The sequence below is a fragment of the Antennarius striatus genome, chromosome 6 (genome assembly GCF_040054535.1).
Source record: "Antennarius striatus isolate MH-2024 chromosome 6, ASM4005453v1, whole genome shotgun sequence".
Classification (NCBI taxonomy): Eukaryota; Metazoa; Chordata; class Actinopteri; order Lophiiformes; family Antennariidae; genus Antennarius; species Antennarius striatus.
In genome coordinates, this window is record NC_090781.1 from 15280630 (window position 1) to 15302489 (window position 21860).

Here is a 21860-nt window from a genome sequence, read left to right on the forward strand (position 1 = left end):
TCCTTTACTGGGAGAAGGCGGTGTTCAGGGGGTGGTTAGCGTTCCCCAGGACTGCTCTGACTTTGGACATGGTCCTACTTTCCAGAACTGCCTCCACAGAGTCTAGGCTCTGACCGACCACTGAACCCGCTCTGCAGATGAGTCTGTTAATGCATTCTCCATCCCTTTTCATGGCCCCACCACCCCAAAACACAATGTCGTAGGACAGCACACTAAACACTAAGGACTGGTACAACATGTGAAGGGACCACAGAGCAGATACTGCCACACTGGGAGCAGTGTCCAGTCTGCTGGTAGGGTTGATGTCATTGGGTCCGTTGGGGGCCAGGTGGGTGGGGGGTCCTCCCTTCCATGTAGGCATCCAACTGTCTGTCAGAGTCAGGAGGCCTGGGTGCTATTCCACAAGCTTCTCAATTTCCTTGATCATAAGCACCATGCCACATTATTCATTTTGTATGCATGCGTGTGTGCCTGGTATGAAGGTTGGGAGGGAGGGGTTTACCTTTGATAGTACTTTCTTTTTTAATTGCATTTATTGTTTTTAAATCTGTAAAGCACATTGTGTTGCATTTTATATCAAAGGTGCTCCATAAAAAAGTTGATTTGATGTTTTTCATTGTCTACCATCCATCCATCCATCCATTCATAACATCAAAAAAATTAAGAGCATATGGAGAAATCTCTACATGTAAGGTCAAGGACAAAAAAATAATGAGTGTCCATGACCTTTGACCTTCAGGCAGCACCACTTATAAAACAGAGAACATAGAACACAAAGGTCAAATACCAGTTTCCATGCCATGGGCAACAGGTCCAGAACACTGCTTCCATCCAGACCACATCTTTCTCGGGGATCTCCCTGCTTTTTTTAAGCAAGACAGTGAAGACGCATTCAACACAGCTCTCTGAATCCGGCTTCAGAGTAAGATAGCCCGAACCGTCTGCAGTCCAGACCTGACCCCAGCTGAAAATATGTGGAAAACTGTGAAGCATCTAATACAACGATGCTCTCATGGACTGTAGGGCAACTGGAGCTGTTTATCAATGCAACAGGAAAAAAAAATCCTATTTCAAAACTTCAGCACTTATAATAATAATTAAGTAAGCTACGTATGTAGCCACAGCTGCCCTGGGGCAGACTGACTGAGGCGTGGCTGCCAATCTGTGCCTCTCCGATCACCATCGGAACAATCACACACATCCACACACCAACGAGTGCCTCACTGGAGGCAAGGAGGGTAAAGTGTCTTGCCCAAGGACACAACATCAAATGACTCCCGCAGGAGCGGGAATCAAACCACCGATTTTGAATCATTGGACCACCTGCTCTACCACTGAGCCACTGCTGCCCCAATTACTTGGCTATAACGGGTTTTACCTGACATTTCTTGAATTTTTTAATTGACATTCTATATGATTTCCCAACACCCCCCCAAAAAAACCCCAAAAACAAATGTAGAAAAAAACAACCCATTACCATTTGGAAAGTACAGGAAATTGCAGACATCTGCTTTCCAGAAACCACAGTCAAGTTGGTGTTAACCTGGTAAATTAGCTTTAAATCTCCTTTCCTCTTTTGTCAATAAACAGCAATAATCAATATTTACGACTTCTAATATATTTCACTTTTCTTTTCTTGTAATTGTCCAGAATGGTTCACTTCTGTGGTTAACTACAAAGACTGGAAAAAAAACTGAAATATTTGAATGATGTGAGAATAAAATATGAACATAGTTCACTTTTCCAAAATACCGGCAATGACAAGAAGGGAAAAAAAATCACAAATCTCTGACTTCAAAGGCTCTGGTTTGTATTGCGTCACAGTCAGTACGCTGGGTGTTGTGGTGATGGAGGATATTATAAATCTAGACGCAAAAGGGACAGGAACCCTGCTCTGATGGAAAAACACCAGAATGCAATAGAAAAAGGAGTGCCATGTGGGCAGTGTGGCTGACAGTGTCTGGTGTGGCCAATGGAAAACCCTTGTCTCCTACTGTGTGTGTGTGTGTGTGTGTGTGTGTGTGTGTGCGTGTGTGTGTGTGCGTGCGTGTGTGCGTGCTTCAGCTGATGTTTTTAATGGAATGGCAAACGACCTGACAAACAGCAGCACAGTATGATTTTGATTTTGTTACCCACTTTACGGCAGTCAGTGTCAGTGTGGTTTGCAAACACACGCGATATGAGATGAACACACACACCATCAGTGCATAATCATCCACCAAGAGAGAAAAACAAATGCAGACATGAATGCATGAGAGGAATATATGACTTGTTGTTCCTATTCTTTTTAATACATTCAATCTTGTGCCTGTTTCTTTTGAATCCTGCGACTATATCTGACACTAATTTATCTGAGGCCACAGTGCACAGGAATCTTAACATTCCAGCTAATCACTGTGTGCAAAGTTCAATCTTAATCAGAGCCAATGGGTTAGTATCTCTTAGGAAATAGTAAAGGCAGGATTCCCAGCCAGCTAGTCATCACAATCAACATTCCTCAGCAAAGTAACAAAACCCAAAACCTGATAATGGAAGCTTGAGGACACCTTTATCTTGTATAAATATAAAGTGGAATAGGAATAACAGGAATAACACTGTCTCATCCCAAAAATAAAGTTTCTTTTAAATAACTGAGTTTGCCACCCCCCCAACAGATAATCTAAGGACAAACTAGCATGCAATCAAAAGAACATGTTAAATGTTGTTGAATAAAAGCCCTTTTTGTATTTGATAATGTACCACAACGTGTGTTGTGAAAACAAGCAGGAGCTCGAGCACTGTATCTCTGAAGGCTAGTTCATGTACCCACCGCATGGAGCACCACCTTTGTTCTCTGAGTTAACATAACAGAGCAGTGCTGGCAAAACACGAGGAAGTGACCACATGAAAGAGGACTGTGACAGGAAGCAGCGCTGACTTCCTGCCTGGAAACATGGCTGTCGTGAGGTGGTGAAAAAGGCATGGAATGCAAAGCCGCAGCGCCGTGAGCCAAGTGGATGCCACAAATTTAGCTTTCAACTCATCTGCCAACCCCCTGACTGCCAGACAGCCCCTCTTTAGCTACAAGCACTAATCCTTGATGTCACACCTAACACACTTAATTAAATAAAAGTAATGTTCACTTTGCCGTGTGACTGCTGCAACTAAATGACATTAGAGGGCACTTCATGACTTAAAAAGTGGCTGTAGCACAGGCATCTGGGTTGTGTGAGAGTGTGTGAGAGAGCAGCGGTCTGTGTTTGAGTGAAGGCTATTTAAGAAACAGAGAAAGAGGGGCTGTGTGTGACAGAGTGGGCATGGATCACACACTGGGCCGGTTTAAACTCCCTCACTGGCGGCACCGCTGAAAGGCCACAGTGTTCAGTGCGACTTTTCCTTGCCTTCCTCTGCTTTATTAGTCTTCTCTCACTTCTCGGCTACACCTTTACTTCCAATACCTCTTGAAGAGGAGAAAGAAGTGTGAAAAGTCACCTTCATAATTCACTCCTCTTAATCTCACATTTTCTTTATTTGCCTAGCTTCTGCTTCCTTCCCACTCCGTTTGCTTCTCCTCAATTTATCTCCTTTCATCTCTCCTCTCCTCTCCTCTCCAAGTACCTGCAGAAATGAGGACAATATGCCAGAAATATACTGGCAGACTTGCTGGTAAGAGCTGCTCAAATGTCAACCCATCTGCTGAGAAAATCCCTTCGAGAACGTAACACCATCTACTTGCAGGGCTGTTTTAAATCAGGTGAAGCCACAAGTGAAACCTCAGCTGCAAAGCCCAAAGCTCTACGTCTGCTGTGCAGCAATGGTCCCTCGTCAGGTATAAAGTCTTAGGGCAACAGCACTTTGAACAGTTTCATATCCATTAATCAGAGATGCAGACATCATGAATTTGAAAAAAGTGGTTTCTCCATCCTGTTTCCACTGAACTCATCAGAAAAATGGTGCTGCCCTAAACAGCTGCTGTCACCTTTCAATACCCACATTTTAGCTTAACAGAGGGCGTGAGTTTTTTTTCTAAATAGCTATTTTCTGTGTCATGTCTGAGGCTGTGAATAAGACAACCTATATGGTATGAAGCACACTACTTCTACCCCCACAGTAAGTAGCTCTGAAGCTATAGCTCAGTCATGTCTGGAGCTTTGTGCTGAGTTAGAGTAGCATGGTCGAGACAGGAATTGTATAACATGTTATTAGCTTAACACTAGCTTAGCAGGTCTGCCCACTTAACAACAGCATGGGGGCTGAGGACACTGCTTCAGGTGAGATGGTGGGCTGGCAGCTGCCAGGCATTGGTATCACAAACTCATCAAAAGACACACTCACTCATGGTGGGTTGGTTCCGTCTGGTAAGTTTTGTTTCCTTGTTCTATTATCAGTGTTTGATTTGGATCTACATATATTTTACAGCCTATTTCCTCTCAAACGGATGATTGTGTTTAAGCAATATTCAAATATTGAAATATTCAATATTCAAAGTAAATCAAAACCTGTGCGTCCATGGTTAATATACAGTATATGCTTAAACAACGCAATTTTATAATGCTGTACTATAAATGAAAGGAAACTTGTAGTCCAGATGATTGAATCTTCATACATCCTCAGCCACAGCGCCACATGTGCACACAAAGGTTAAAAAAATAAAGCAATACACTTTAACATTACCAAATTCACCAAGCAATCTCTGATGACTTTGTGTGTTTGCAGTTTGATAGGTTATCATAAGCAGCAACATTGAACTGACCAGTGATAATCACTGACCTATTTACTACAGTCAATACAGCAATGATCATAAAAAATGGTGGAAAGAAAAAGCAGCGGACAGGGAATAAGAAGCCTTTGGCCTTTTTGATTATTTATATCATTGGTTTCATTTAAATAGTTCAGAAAAAATGAAGTGTTTATTGTTAATAATGTTGCACATTAGGACGAGGCTCGGCTTAGTGCCCCAGGTTTGACCGGTCAGGAGACTATGAATGACTCGTTGTTTGCAGCAATAAAAAAAAAGAAATGTGTTTTACCACAATTTCTGCTTTGAAAAATCAATTCGGATTAAAAATAGAAATAGACTCTTGGATAAGGTTTGATATGGTAATCTCAGCCCAATCCTTCCATCCCTATCCCCTTTCTCATGTCCTACTCTGCCCTCATCCTTTTCATTTACCCCTCTAGAACACAGTGAACTCCTGGCCACAGCTGATCGCACACTCGTGTTTTAGCAAAAAAAGGGTTCCTTTCTCAACCACTGACGTCAACATCCAATAATTCAATTTGACAAGAAGATGGCGAGTGGACGAACAAACACAGTGCTTTCAGTGTAGAGCTTCTCGAATTGGGAGTTCTCTGCCCAAACAGCAGTCTAGGACTTCCAGGAAAGGACTTCTTCAAAATGGTCATTGTCAGATGCCAAGTTACACGTGCATTGTAACATGCAGATGGAGAAGCAGAAAATGCAAGTCATGCAGAAGCAAATCTGTCTGCAAATGTATTTACTGACGGCCTCTTTATCACAATCCTCCGCAAGGAATCTGAGTGGAACTAATTGCCCTCCGCCAAATACACACAAACACACACAGCTGAACTTGGAAGCCTGAGCAGATGACTGATTAAGCTTATATCGATCATTCTCAGACAAATGATAAAGTGTCTGTGAGTGGTTTTATGATTATGGCGAGAAGCAGCGAGGCCCAGGATCTTACAGTATGATTGTGTGGGACGAGTGGCAGAGAGGAGAGGCTATTAGCAAACTTCCTGCTGTATTGTGTCCGCACAGGAAGAGCTGTTCAGTCCTGATACTGATTCCACTGATGCCTTTGCTTTCTACGCAAAACATTGTCGAATGAGGCCCTGGTAGGTGAAATGCAATAGAATAGCTGAGGAAAACAGGGGCTTCAAGAGTCAGTGCCTCCTAAAAGAATTTCTGTAGTCTGCCAGGGCAAAACAAGAGGAAAGAGGAAAGAGGGGGTTCTAGTCCAGGTAGGCCCTTACAGTGGGATTGCAATGATGGATAAAGCTCCAAGTCAAAATAATAGAAAGAGTTCCATACATACGAATCACCTTCATCAAAGAGAAGTTAGTGAGAGAATAACAAATCATCTCCTGCTTCCTCTGGCTGAGCAGGGTCTGACATTCAGACAGATTGCTCAGAGGAACACTTGGCTGAAAGAGCGAGTGAGTGGTCAAACATTCACACCTTAAATAATACTTCAACAAGACAAACAGCCAAAAGGCTTGTTGCTTGAGAAAGGTTGGCTCAATGTTTTGTGTTTATTGGCTACAACCCTCAAAATCCAGTCGGAGTTTTCCTCTTCCTTGTTTTATTTTCACAAAGTCAACAATAGGAAGAAAAATGAATGCTACTGATTTATTTAGCACTTAACACTTGTAAATAAAAACTGTACCTCATTTACTGTATCTGTTCTTCTTCTTGAGTTGTTAAAATTATTGGGCAACAGTTAATAATTGTGGACTTTTTTGCCACCTCTATAACTTTAAGTTGGCTACTCATTTAGTTCCATTCATTAACCCATTGTCATTGCATTCACCCAGGCAGTGCATCATTTTATCAATTCTTTCTGTATGTTTTTTTTAATAGTTCATTGAAGGTTAAGCGACGTAATGATTCAATTCAGTGTTTACGCACTCCAATAACACTTGACTGCTTCATCTATACCACACAGGGAGATTAACGATGTTTTAAATATTTCAATAGCTGCTTCAAAAGGTCCTAAAAAAACAACCGTAAAAATGAAATCAAGACTTTGGCAAGCTTTCCAAACCTTTAAAGATTTTAAAGGCATTTCTCATCAGAAATTGATGCCCAGTATTTATTTTATTTTAATCCATTCAAAAACATATATTAATAGTAACATGCACTTAGTTTACCCATACTGTTATCAAGTCACCTGACCTGGAAGGACTGCAAACTGGGGTGAGTGAGGAACTGCCTGAGCCATTTATCGTGCATTTCATACCTCTTTCTGACTATTCATATTTGTTCACAATAGTTGCAGCAATAAACTCTTAAAACAATGTCCCGACAGCATACTAACCACTCACAGAGTTTGGTGTTACCATGCTTAATTCTCTCTAATGCCTATTGATTTCCTGACTCAGACTTAAGCAGCCTACGGCTCATGCGTAAAGACAGGGACCGTGGTTGTGCTGTCTAAGCTTATCATGATAAAATATGTGCATGTGTTGCTAAGTGCAACACAATGTCAGCCTGTAAATGCACAGAGCTGTGTCTGTGAGTGGGGATATTTTTCACCTCTGATCAGCAGAGTGGCTGGGCTGAGCTGCTGCCTGGATAAAGATGCAGTGTGTGGAGTGCTGCTGAGCGCCTGTGTGGCAGCCTGCATCTATAGGCCTGACTTACCATGGGAGGGGGTGGGGGTGGGGTGGGGGTGTTTGGGCAGTTATATTTGTATGCTTGTACTGCGATTCAAGCTGGAAAATACTGGGATATCCCCGAGCTGTTTAATGGCTGGACATTTGAACAATAAATATCCACTCAGTTCACTCTCAGTTCTCGTCAGAGCACTTGTGCTGTTTTATTGCACTTTATAGCACCAACATATATACACACTTCCAATCTGCCTTCATGAAACGGCTGTTCACGAGTAAAAATAAGAGACAGGAAAAAAAAGATATCCTGAAATGTAACTGAAATGAAACGAGTTAGAAATTTTAGAAATGTCTCTGATGCTAAAATAATACTCCAAGTCATGAAAAGAAAGAGTTCATTGAAATGATTTCCTCTGGTGGTTACTTGCGTCATACAAGACTGAGTGGATAATAGATCTAAACTGATTTTGAAAAAATATTCTAAAAATATTTAGTAAGGCCTCTTCTAGCCAGTTCCTGATACATCTAATTCTGCTAGATTTGCAGAAGGTCCCTGAAGCAGTTGTGCTGTGATACACTCACTTGTTTGCCAGTTCTAAAATTAACCACTTCATGCTGTCATAAAACTAAGATTTAACAGCGGAAAGAAACCCCAAAGAACCCTTACTAGGTCCAGTGGATCCATTAGAGCAATTTTATCAGTTTTTAATGGGGTCATTCTACAAAGGAAATGAGGTAGGGCTAGAACGCTGAGGCGTTTGCAGGGAAATTGATTAGATTGTGACTCTGCTCCATTTGTAATGGCTGATCTTGAAAAGGCATTATCATGTTTTAAAAAGCAACATTCAGTTTGACATGAGCATACTACTCTGTTCAACACATTTGCAATACGAATAATTATGTATATACGTGTATATATATATACATACTGTATACATACAGTATATTCATATACATACAGTATATATGTATAAAAAATGTCCCTCTCACCCTTGTAGCGTGCTGCTGTATCTGTGTGTCATCCTCAAGCTCGGGTCCTCAACCAGAGGCCTGGGAGTCTGAGGGTTCTGCGCAGTATCTTAGCTGTTCCTAGGACTGCGCTTTTCTGGACTGAGGCTTCAGATGTTGTTCCAGGAATCTGCTGGAGCCACTCTTCCAGTTTGGGGGTCACTGCCCCAAGTGCTCCTACTACCACAGGGACCACATTAACCTTGATCTTCCACATATGTTCCAGCTGTTCTTTCAACCCCTGATACTTCTCAGTCTTTTCGTGTACTTCTTCCTGACGTTGGAGTCAGCTGGAATCGCCACATCTATCACCACTGCTCTCTTCTGCTCTTTGTCCACCACCACTATGTCCGGTTTGTTAGCCAGCAGCTGTTTGTCAGTCTGGAAGCTGAAGTCCCACAAGATCTTAGCCTTGTCGTTCTCAACCACTTTTGGTGGTATGTCCCATTGGGATTTGGGTACTTCTAGTCCATACTGGGCACAGATGTTCCTGTACACTATCACAGCTACTTGGTTGTGCCTTTCCATGTATGCTGAGCTGGCGAGCATCTTACACCCTTCTACCATGTGCTGGACTGTCTCTGGGGCTTCTTTACATAGCCTGCACCTTGGGTCAGATCTACTGTGGTAGATATTGACCGTGGCTCAGTGGTAGAGCGGGTTGTCCAATGATTCAAGATTGGCGGTTCAATTCCTGCTCCCGCCGAATCATTTGTCGTTGTGTCCTTGGGCAAGACACTTTACCCTCTTTGCCTCCAGTGAGGCACTCGCTGGTGTGTGAATGTGGGTGATTGTTCCAGTGGTGGTCGGAGGGGCCTTAGGCGCAGATTAGCAGCCACGCCTCCATCAGTCTGCCCCAGGGCAGCTGTGGCTACATACGTAGTTTACCACCACCAAGTATGAATGAGGTGTGAATGAATAATGGATCCAATGTAAGTGACTTTGAGTGTCCAGACAAGAAAGCGCTATATAAATCTAATCCATTATTATTATTATTATTATTATTATTATTATTATTATTATTATTGCTCTTGTACTTAGGGCCTGTTCTTGTGCTGCCATGATCAGTGCCTCTGTGCTGTCTGTCAGTCCAGCTTTATTCAGCCATTGGTAGGTCTTCTTGATATCAGCCACTTCCTCTATCTGACGGTGGTAAATGCCGTGTAGGGGCTTATCCCTCCGTGTTGTCTCCTCCTCCTCCTCAGGTTTCTGCTGTCTAAGGCATTCACCGAGCAGTTCATCTGTTGGGGCCATCTTCCTGATGTACTCTTGGATTTTCAATGTTTCATCCTGGACAGTGGCCCTGATGCTCACTAGTCCTCGGCCACCCTCTTTCCGCTTAGTGTACAGCCTCAGGGTGCTGGACTTGGGGTGAAACCCTCCATGCATGGTGAGGAGCTTTCTAGTCTTAATATCTGTGGCTTCTATCTCCTTCTTTGGCCAGCTTGTAATCCCAGCAGGGTATCTGATGACTGGTAGTGCATACATGTTGATGGCTCGGATCTTGTTTTTGCCATTCAGCTGACTTCTCAGGACTTGCCTTACTCTCTGGAGGTATTTGGCTGTGGATGACTTCCTTGCGGCCTCCTCATGATTGCCATTAGCCTGTGGGATTCCAAGGTATTTGTAGCTGTCCTTGATGTCTTCTATCCTGCCCCCTGGTAGGTCAACCCCTTCAGTTCTGATCATCTTGCCTCTTCTTGATACCATCCGGCCACATGTCTAATCCGAATGACATCCCTATGTCGTCGCTGTAGATCCTGGTCGTGTGGATCAGTGAGTCAATTTCTCGCTCATTCCTGGCATACAGCTTGATGTCATCCATGTAAAGGAGATGGCTGATTGTTTTCCCTCTTTGGAATCGGTATCCGTAGCCACTCTTTGTGATGATGTGACTGAGGGGGTTCAGGCCTATGCAGAACAGCAGTGGTGATAGTGCATCCCCTTGGTATATGCCGCACTTGATGTTAACTTGGGCAATTGGCTTGGAGTTAGTCTCCAGGGTTGTCTTCCACATTCCCATTGAGTTCTTGATGAAGGCTCTTAGTGTCCTGTTGATCTTATACAGTTCCAGACATTCCAGTATCCACATGTGTGGCATTGAATCGCAGTCTATCCAGGCGGTGCACAAGTTGGTCTGCCTATTCTTACATTCTCACTGGATAGTGTCCGCCATGTCTGGGGTTCGGAACCACGCCCACCTGCATTCCAGACCACGCCCCTACTGCATTTGTGTAAGCTGACTGGATAGTGTTTGTCCCGACCAAATTCGAACCGACAACCTCCTGCATTCAAGTCAGTTGAATTAACCACTGTACTATCCAGCTTCTGGATATATATATATATAAATATATATATATATATATATATATATATATATATATATATATATATGTGTGTGTGTGTGTGTGTGTGTGTGTGTGTGTGTGTGTGTGTGTGTGTGTGTGTGTGTGCGTGTGTGTGTGTGTGTGTGTGTGTGTGCGTCTGTATGTGTGCGGTGTGTGTATGTATGTATTGTATATTAATATGCCACATAAGGTCCTCTGAGGACAGAATATTATGGAACACATTTAATCTTTAATGTATTGGGATATGTCAGTTTAGACCTCTTTGCTCTCAACAAAATGATGTGAGTGTTGAACTGTTCTCTGTATGAAAAACCTTAGTCATAGTGAGGGCTCACATTTTTTTTGACATATGTCATACGCGGCGGTTACACCAGTGCAAGTTAGGACAGGAGCAGAAAACCAATGCCTCATCCCAGTGCTGACTTTGCTCTATGTATAAATTAAACCCAAATCCATACAATTGAACATATAGTGTGAAGCACAGTACCTTTATTTTAACAGCTGAAGAATGATTTGAAACATTTCAAATCTGTGGGTAGAACTGAAAATGAAGCAAAAAATGAAGGAAGCCTAATAATCTGGCATCACATTCAGCATTACTTCCTCTTCTGATGATATCACTACCATAGTAGCGCGAAGCTTGCACTTCTTTCAAAGCTCTTGCTTCCTGTCAGGCATGAGCAGAAATCTGAGCTGACTAGCAAAAAGTGACATAACAGATTTGAGAAAAGAGATAATTCATGGAACTACTATACAAACAGTGCATTTGCTGTGAGCAGCAAATAATCACTGATGACAGAAATCTTTTTTAAAGACTTTTATTAATGTATTTTTTCATTTTGTGTCCTCATGAGGTATTGAGAGAAGAACAGAGAGAGATAATATTTTGCACAAGACAAATAAGAAGGAGAGGTAATAAAATTGGATTTGAAACAGTGCAAAATATAAGATGGGGATGGACATTTATAACTTTTCCATCTTTTGATTAAAGTCAGGGTCCATGTTACTGAGAAGATATATTCAAACATCCTTTTCGTTTAACTGAGGAATGAATAAATCAGTACCGAAGACAATTCTCACAGAAATCTTTTTCAGAACTCTTTAAAGATCAGCTTGAGGCCATGGAGGGTGGACAATGATGTAAACTGAAACCTGACTGCTGGTAACCAGTCATCTCCCTGTGAGGTGTTTCTTTTATAAACACTATGTCAGCCAAGAGCTTTGGTATGCACCGCAGACAATAGTGGGACAATGTTGCATCACCAGTACAAACCTAAATGGAACACACCTAAGGTTGCTCTGGTTACACTGTTACACACTTTGACCTCAAAATGCATCATAACAATACTTGTTTTAGAGTTCCACTCTGCTGTATTGGGGGTTAATGTATGTGAACACACTCACACATGCCAGAATGCGTGTGTTATAATGTGATAATAGCAGGCCAGTCTGACAGGCACCATGCATAATCGCTTTAGGGCGGGAATTGCACAACAATGTGGGTCTGGGTAATGCCTGTGGTTTGGGGCTCTCAGCAGTGAGTGGTCCTGTAAAAGTGTTGCTCTACTGGCTCCCAGTGTGTCTGCGTCCAGTTATTAGACACACACACACACACACACAAACACACACACACACACACACACACACACACACACACACACACACACACACACACACACACACACACACACACACACACACACACACACACACAGAATGTATAAGAACTTGGTGGGGTACCACAGCGTACATGCGAAAAGAAGTGCTGTGGGCTTTTACTTCTCATTTGATTGGTGAAATTACTAAAACTCCAACAAGTTCCTCTTTTCACACTGTACAATCACCCTGAGGTCTTTCTGGTGAGTGGACTGTTTTTTTTTTCTCCTATACATTTTCAATCTAATGAGAATCTGTGACAGAGAACAGAGCAACAACATATTCTGTGACACAAACTGCATCCCTGAGCAAAATACTTCAAAAACAGAAACTTGCATGGTCTGGACCCGGCAACTACCAAACCCGCAGTGACATACACAAAACAATGTGACTCATCTTAAATGACTGTTTACCTGAGCGCGGCATTGGATATCAACTCTTATGTTTTCAACTCCAGAGTGTGGCAGCGTGGTCGGGCACCTGTGGGCTACGTCCTGTTGAATGAGGCTATGCTCTCTGGTGGTATCTTTTTATAGACTTGCACTTCTCTGAGCAGTTACTTGACACGCCAGACTGAATGATCTGTCCTCTGGTCCAGGGCCATAAAAAGGACTGACAAAACAAAACTCTGGCAGGAGTGCTGCAGGCCTATGAAACGCCAGTATTTGAAGTGGATGGAACGCCTGTGTACACATTTGACATGATTTGTTTGAATTCACTAAATGAAAGCGGCACACCACAAAGTTTTTACCTGGACACTTTCCAGTGAGATTAAAGCCTCTGCAAATGTGAAGGTGTGAATTGGAACCCAAACTGTGTCACTAAGTGAGGTGGAATGTCACTTAAAATACAGTTACCATTCCTCATTGCAGATAGATGAAGGCTTGATCAAGGAGAAGAGGGGAGGAGAGGAGAGGAGGAGAGGAGAGGGAAGGGGGGATGCGATGTATTCATAAATTTGGGAGAAAAAACATTAAATAGATTTTGAATTCCACCCTGTAAAATCAGCATCTGAGACTGCTGTGTGCAGAACGATCTGTTAAACGTTTTGAGTAGTATTTCAGATGTGCTCCAGACTGAAAACCAACAGAACGAGCTGAGATTCAATGGGAAAAAAATGACAGAAGTCACTAAATAACAAAAGGCATCACTTCATATTATAATTATAGTGTGTCAAACGTTTTGTAACACGCATCAAATAGTTTTTCAATTATACTCTGGAAACTAAAAGTGATGGACAAGCAGAGTGAAGCCATTCCTTTATGCCCAGATCGGACTTTATTTTCATGCAGTTACAAGCATTGAAATTACATTTCTAAAAATCATAAATTACATTTGGATTTTAATTATGATTTTTCGCAGAAAAAGCATTGACTGAGTACAGCTTATCAACCACCTTTATAAACTCAGCTGAGCTTTGTTCCATGTAGCATGAGACTTACCTTACTTCATACCAGGAGTTGGTCACAGTCGTGCAGCAACAATAAAACCTCTCATGTCTTAAAATAAATCTTTTAGACAATTGCAATATAAGAGATTCACAACATCATTGCTCGGATAAAACAATTCATAATGACAATAATATCACAATATAGATAGAAAATGATCCGACTGCACTTTTCTGTTGGTCGGGCATCATATGTTACCTCCAACATGATATTATGGAAAAAGAAGAACACTATGAGAATATTCTTGTTTTTCTTTTAACGACAGGTGGGCAGTGAAAAGGTGCATTATACACCAATGATTACGGACCGACAATGGGAAAAACTGAAATTAGTGTGAAGTCCTTGTTAACGTATGTGGTTGTACTGTGGTTTTATGGTAATTTACACGTTTATGAACCCTCCCCATACTGATATCAAACCACTGTTTTGTTTCATATTTCTATCTGCAATGGTTGTGAAGATATTTGGTGGACAAACGAACGGACGGATAAATGGACAAACAAATGGACGAACACACTGACATTGGAAATTACAATGCATCACTGCTTTGAAGCGGGATGTTATAAAGCTGAAGATTGTGAATTAGCAAAGCTGAAGTTCGACATTGTGCCCTCGTAGTCAAAATTTTTGCAAAAACTACTGGACTGGTCCTCTGAGAGTTACAAGCCATTCAGCATTGTATACACATGGTTAAAAGTTTACTGTGAAGCACTGACCCGCATAGCAGCATCATATGGAGTCAATTGTCAATACTTGTTTGAGGCTGATGTGAGGTGACTTTAAAGCCACAGAATGACTGGATCCATTTCTAGATGCATGTGTGCCACAAACAGACATAAACATCATCCAGTATCTCTGCTCCACCACGATGATGTACTTTCATTTGTGTTTTTCTTTTTTTTTTAATCAAACATGTTCCTATCTTCTTTTTTTGGAACGGAGTGAATGAGACAGCAGCGCAGCATACTAGCATCACGGTTGGGAGGTAAACAAATGTGATTTAGGACAAGAAAGCACAGCGTTGTGAAATAATCTGTTAGGCTACTAGTTTCACACAGTTGCTCAATCAAATCAGTGTGGGTGGGCACAGTTACATCACTGAGATTGTGATTTATCGTTGTCACGACTACGTCAATATTTGGGACTCATTGCATCACATTTCATATCATAGTATGTAATAAACATCAGTACATGCTGTTTTACTTGTGCTGTATACATAGATCACTTTTATAAGAAACAGAATGTTTTGAGAAGAGTCTTGTTTAGCTTTTGAATTTTAAAGATGCCAGTTTGTTGAGTCATGAATACCCCGTTTTGATGTCAGTATGTTAATGGCTAATGAAGAAAATCATTATTGGAGTCCAAGTATTTACCAGGACATCTCACACAGAGCAGAGCAAAGACAAACACATAGCAATCATTGATACTCATAGCTGCTTTGGAACACCCATGGCGTGCCAGAGAGTGTGATTCAACGCATCAAAGGTTTTTACTGCTATAAAAATTGGGTGAAAGGGGGTGAAGGTGGTTAGGAGATGCAGAACTAAAATCAGCTGGCAAGAAGAAGTAAAATCAGAATATCACACTGTGATAAAAAAAATAGATGGAAGCATGAGCCGGAATGTTCCCTGTGTCGGCCTGTCTGTCTGTCTGCCATAGTGTCTGTGCATCTGCCAGCAGGAGGGCTTTAATTATGAGGCCCAGGTTATGTGCACATACACGCACATAGGAGACCAGAGTCCCACATATCTCAAACACAGTGCCTCAAAGTTCCGCTGACTAACCAGTGGCACCAGACTTTGGCCTGCGGCTCCCTGATTCCAGTAAATGTCTTGTTATGCAACTCCCAACAAGTGTCACTCAGTCTGAACGAAGAGCATTCTGGGGCTCTGCTGCTTTCTTTCTTTCTTTCCCTTTTATCTCTTAATTCTTCTCTGAAGGCACAAGCAGTTAGCTCCATATGGTTTGACCAAGGCGTGGGGGGGGGGGGCAACAACCCGTCAAAGCTCTAAGTGTGCACTGCTTTGTGAATAAGCAAAAAGCCAGGAATGGAGAAGCCGGCAGCACAGGCAGGAAATGGGGAGGAGGGCGAAGGGAGCTCCTCCAGCTCTTTGCCTGAGAAACACAGCTGCCCCTCATGTCTTGGGGTAATGCCAAGGTTTGACTCCTCGATTGCCTCAGGGGGCCAGAGGTGTGTGTGCGTTGAAAAAGAAGAAACAGGAGGACTGCTGTTCTATCCAACTCCCTGTCTTACTAAAACACACCCAGACCCAAAGAAACTGGCTCTATGTGGGAAAGTACAACCAGCTTTGCACTTTTTCAGGATTTGAACACCTTAATTTTTAGCAACTGACTTTCTGTAACGCTATTCATCGTCTCATGGGAAATAAACTTTAGTTAACACATAGCTATTACATTCACTCCGACATGTTAAACCTTCACTTAAATTCAAAGCAGTTGGAATTGCTTACTTTTAATGTGATATCTAAGCAGTGAAGGCATGCCATTGTGAATGTATCTCATACAATCTTAGGAATCAAGCAGGGTTGGGCCTTGATAGAACTTGGTTGAGAGACTGATCCAAGTGAATATTAGACTGTAACTCAGGAAGTAAGAACGTCATCCACTTATCACTGGTTTGAACCCAGGCCCTGGAACCTACAAGTCTTTGGAATTTACTGAATACCAAATTGTCCCTTGTGTGAGTTCCACTGATGTGTGAGTCAGACTGTAGTATTTGGTTATCTTTCCTGATGAGAAAGTGGAGCCTTGTACAATCTTTGCCACCTCACTGTGAATGAATGCTTTGGTGGGTCAATTATGCCATCTGTTGTACTTTGATAGTTTGATTAAACTAAAAAGGTTTTATTGAGTCCACTTACCATTTAGTGAAGCAAAATGCTCTAGAAGACAATGTTTGACACTGATGATGAAACTTGGCACCACAACCCCTGATTTTATGTACAATGTGCTACTTAATAGTATCTATTAATGTCACATTATTTTTGCATCAAGTTGTTAACTCATTGGAGGCCAAACACACACTAGTTGGCCATTGTATCATAAAAAATAATTTTCTATCTTAGAGTATTATGAATAAATTATGATTATATGTATACATTAATGCATGTTTCTGGGTCAAAACTTGTCTAATTTGAGGTGAAAGGTTTTTGTGTGATGTAACGGCTCTCTAAACTACATGTTCTATGGCATTCTGTTATCTTGTTCTGTTACACTTATTTGTCAAGGGCAGGATAAACATTTAGAAACCTGCCTTTAAGTCAACATAAAATAGAATTAGTTTGTATTGATCCACCTGAGACGGTAATGGATGTAGTAGGCAGACGTCTGTATATGGTGAATCCACCTGTGAGGCTGAACAGGTGCCACGTATAGATGATGTTAAATGTGCGACCCACCTGGGAACTGAAATACTACACAAGGAAGCAGGTATTTAAATGTAGAATTGCAATCAAAGATGAACGCAAAGTGGACAGAGAGAAAAATAAGTGTGGGAGCTCCATGCCCTCTGTGGTGAAGAAGAGCTCAACCACTGTATAACTACCTCAGTAATAGATGCATCAATGTTAGAAAGACTCGTAAATGTGCTTAACGACCACAGTCATGCTTATGATAAGGTTCGGGTCATGAGTAAGCTGAAGAATGTGTGCATAGCCTTGGTACAAAGTCACATTAGAGATGCCGATCCTGTGTTCTGAGATAAAGAGATTCTCTACGCACTTCCCAACCCGATACACAACCTATCAGAGCCGCTCCTCTCTGATTCCTACAGTGTTTACTATACGAGTAAGAGGGCCCGAGTCAAAGGGGGCATTTATATGGTAATGACCCTGGTGTCACTTGCTGTGCCATCTGCTCTGACCTATGTGTTTGTCTTCTCCTCTAAGTTTGTTTTTGGATCCGTGGGACTGTTTACCAGTGTAGGGTGAGGAATTTCAGGTCAAAGGAGCACCATGTACAGAGAAAACCTGCAACTGTATTGATCTCCATACCGACATCAAAGAACACCTGATCTATCCAGCTCCATCGGCTGAAACCAAATATTTATCCTGCAGTAACGTAGGCACTGTATAGTAAAGACACACAAAAAAGAACAGACTTTTGGCAAGCATGCAAAGATGTGTGAATACTGTTGTGATACATCAATGTGTAATCTGTGTAATGAGGTGCTTGAAGCTTTTGGATTTGGATTTTGAAATGTACACATTTATATTATGTAGACTGAGATTTAAAAAAAATCATTGAGCGGAATTATGTGATATTAATAACCATCTTCACTGAGAGGTTTGGGGCTACATTTTCTTCCATTGGTTCCTCTTCCAGTCCACACAGAGAACATCTCCCACCTGGCACAACTGTCCTAAAAACTCAAGCTGTCGCAGACAGTGGGAGACAAGTATAAACTCAGTTCTGACACGACCCAACCCACAGTGGACAATCAGCGGAACCAGAAACAAGCTGAGCCTGAGTTAAAGGCAGATTACTTAGAAGACACAGGACAAGAACCAATAAGCAACAAAATTACATTTACTATTTTACATAGTCATCTTTCCTGAACCCCCCCTCTGGACCTTGAGCCAACCCATAAGCAACCTCATTCTGCAGAAACAATGTGTGATAGGCCCCCTGTGTGGAACTGATGGGAGCTCTATGAATAACTCCCCTCACAGCCGTGAATGGCACTTTGCTTTCCCACAGCATTACTCAGCCTACACCCCCAACATGTAGGATAACCAAAAGACCCAGACTGTGGCAGAGAACCACTCTCTAAGCCGCCAATCGCACAATGCCTGGTAAAGACATGGAAAAACATTGAGAAATGTCACTTTTTAATCCGGTGGCTATATTAAAGAAAGCATAACGAAACATTTAACCCCAGTCACTGTGAGTTTGTTGCCGCTATACCAAAATGTAAATGATCTATTCTTGTAAGCGAAGATGCCAGAGATAGTTCACTCAACTTAACAACTTCATCTTGTGACCATAGAGTAGGCTGAAGAACATGGTTGTGATAGATGGCAATGCTTTAATACTCCTACAGTCATATTTTGTCCTCTGAGTTGAGAAGGCAATACTCGTCATATAAAATTGTTATAATTTAATATACAGTAAGATTCCCTCGCGCATTTGCGTATCAACACGTGCGACTTCACCTCGCAGATTTTTAGTAGGTAGTCACGTGATACCGCACGTGCATTCTATTGGCTGACAACATCCCGAAGTACGCTACATTCCGTGAGTCTCGGAATGTAATCAAAAATCCTCACTGCATCTTTAAAGAAAAACACAATGAGACAAATCTTCTTTTCACTTCAATTTTTTCCCTGTTAATACTGCAAAGTCAAACTTAACTTGGCTGCTGTTTGTCTTTAACCTGTTGTCCAACCACGCAGGCTATAGATTCTTTACTCTGGTCACAGCTAGCTTCCTCAAACGTGGGCACTGCTAAATATACTCACTTTTATTTATTTGTTTAAATGCTTCTTTCTACATTTTTTGTTACATTATTTGATCACAGTCAAGTGGGATGAGAAACATAAACCATCCATCCATTTTCTTGTAGAGAAGACGACTATAATCATGCCGAGTGACATAAACTAGTGACTGGAAAATAACATCAAATCTATTTGCAACTGAAGATGCTGCTTCGACTGTCCCCCACATGGGTGTATGAGTTTGCGTGTATAACGACATGAAATTCATGGAATATTTGTGCGCCACATGAACGTGTCATTTCTCAGCACAATTAAAAAGTGGAGCTTCCTCTCACAGGGAAAAAAATGCTTTAAATTTCATCAGCGACCACGGCAGCCTATAAGAGGGGGAGGGTGTAATAAATCTTTCACTGTGTGATTACAGGCTCAATACGATTTTCCGCTGGGAGGGTAGACTGCCATCAATTTATTGTCAGACACCACTGAAACTATGTGTCTCCAAAGTGAAGTTTACGCCCTTCAATAGTGTTCAGTGGGAGGGCATGTCACACCACATCAGAAACTTTAAGTCCACTCATGTTTAATGTTTTGGACAGTCTACATGACGCATGAATGCTTCTGGAATCTCCTTATGAGAAAGACGGAATGCAGCTTCATTCAAATCAGGCACTTGAATATGGACAACTGTCATTTTTCCTTAAAGACTGACACAGATTTCAGCAGGGAGAGGAGGATTGCCTCAAAAAAATAAAAGCCAGAACTTGCAGAAGCGTTGAAGAGCATAGTGAAGGAAGCAGTATGGCAAAGAGAGAGAGAGAGAGAAAAAACTCTGTTGAGTCAGCAGTGTCATATAAATCACAAACTGCAGGGAAAGTCAGATGACTGTCTCAGGTCATGGTAGCAATGGGTCAGTTAATTGGATGGATGACAGAGTAGGGCATGTTTCACAATTAATGACCAGCTAAACACTGACTTCATGCTTCATGTATACTTGTTTGCCAATGCGAAGATGTTTGAGGGAAACTGTAAGGACCTTATGCAAACAATCCACAGACGTCCCTGCATCAATAATAACTATGGATAATAACAAGCATAAAGCCCAATGAATTTCTTGTGAACCGACAGCTAAACATCACAGACACACTACAAACATTGTAGTTAGTATAGTTGTAAGTCATAAACCAACTTAAGCCAACCGTGCAGTGAACCTCCATCACACACAAATACACACACACACACACACACACACACACACACACACACACACACACACACACACACACACACACACACACACACACACACACACACACACACACACACACACACACACACACACACACACACACTTTCCCCAGGATGAGAATACCCAAAATGAGACAACGTACCTTCCACCCCGCGGAACTGTTGCTGTCTCCTTTGTCCTTGAAATAAGGCACACTCTTCACCATCCAGTCATAAATCTGAGAGAGAGTTAGTCGGTTCTCAGGAGAACTTTCGATAGCTTTGGTTATGAGGTCTGCATATGACATATTCCCCCATGCGTTCCGCCGGGAGGAGCTGCTCTTCCTCTGGGCAGCGGCGGCAACTGCGGCCGCCGAGGTTGACGAGCCCACCGGCGAGGAGAGTAGGGGCACCTGCTGCTGCTGTTGCTGATGGTGGTGATGATGATGATGATGATGCGTGAGTTGCGGGTTCGGGTGCTGCTGTTGCTGATGCTGCTGCTGCTGCGGAGGTTGCTGGTGGACGCAGTTCTCCTGACACTGGAAGTCAGTGCACAGGATGACCGGCTTCTGTGGCGTGAAGTCCTCGGTCTCCTCCAGCAGGCTAAGGTTGTTGATGAACTCGGTGTTTCCGGCGGGCTCCTGCTTCACAGACGGCACCGGCGAGGACGTGTTGGAGTCGCCCGGGTTGATAAACTCCGGCCGGGGCAAGGGCCAAGTGCACGACCGGGGCCGCGATAGGGGCTCAAAATCCGGGTCTATCTCCACCAGCTGTGGCTGCTGGTTCGCTTCCGCCATGGTGTAACAGTGAAGGAGACAAATGTTACAATGTCACGTAAATGTGACAAACCTCAAAAGTAGCAACTCCGCCTCTGAAATGTGATCGAGATAAATATGTCCGGGGAAAGAATGCTACGCCTGCTGAGAAAGTCACATCCCAAGCCGGTAAAAAAAAAATCTGTGTTAACAATAATAAAAAAGTTTCTAAAAATGTTTCTAATGACAAAAAAATATCAAGAGTGTCCACAGTGTGTTGACCCGCTGGTTTGTTTTGGTTATCCAGGGATGTTCTGACTACGTCTCGAACAGCCTGTTGACTCTGTTGTACAGCATGTGAAGACTTACTGGAACTATCGTTCGCAGATGGCCCCGCCCATTTTTGATTGACACCGGAGGCGCGCCAATCAAAGGCATCCAAAGAGTTGGATGAAAAAAATAGTCCCTTGTCGTCGGTTTCTGGCCAAGTAAATGTTTCATCTGAGATCAAATGTAATTCACTATTAAAAAAGAAGGGATCAGATCACCGCTTGTTGACCTCAAAATTACTTCACACGTCGTCTTCCTACATGCTGTAAATATGATAAAATCGAATGAATGTGAACGTAT

General features: G+C 42.3%; 1 protein-coding gene across 1 annotated transcript in view; it reads right to left on the reverse strand.

Annotated features, from left to right (window-relative positions):
- foxo1a (forkhead box O1 a) overlaps window positions 1-21561 on the reverse strand; it is a 28542-nt gene extending 6981 nt beyond the window's left edge. Inside the window, exon 1 of the mRNA XM_068317085.1 lies at window positions 20640-21561. Coding sequence (XP_068173186.1) covers window positions 20640-21272 — 633 coding nt within the window. The 5' untranslated portion in view covers window positions 21273-21561. The remainder of the gene's footprint in view (window positions 1-20639) is intronic.
- Between the last annotated feature and the right edge of the window lie 299 nt (window positions 21562-21860).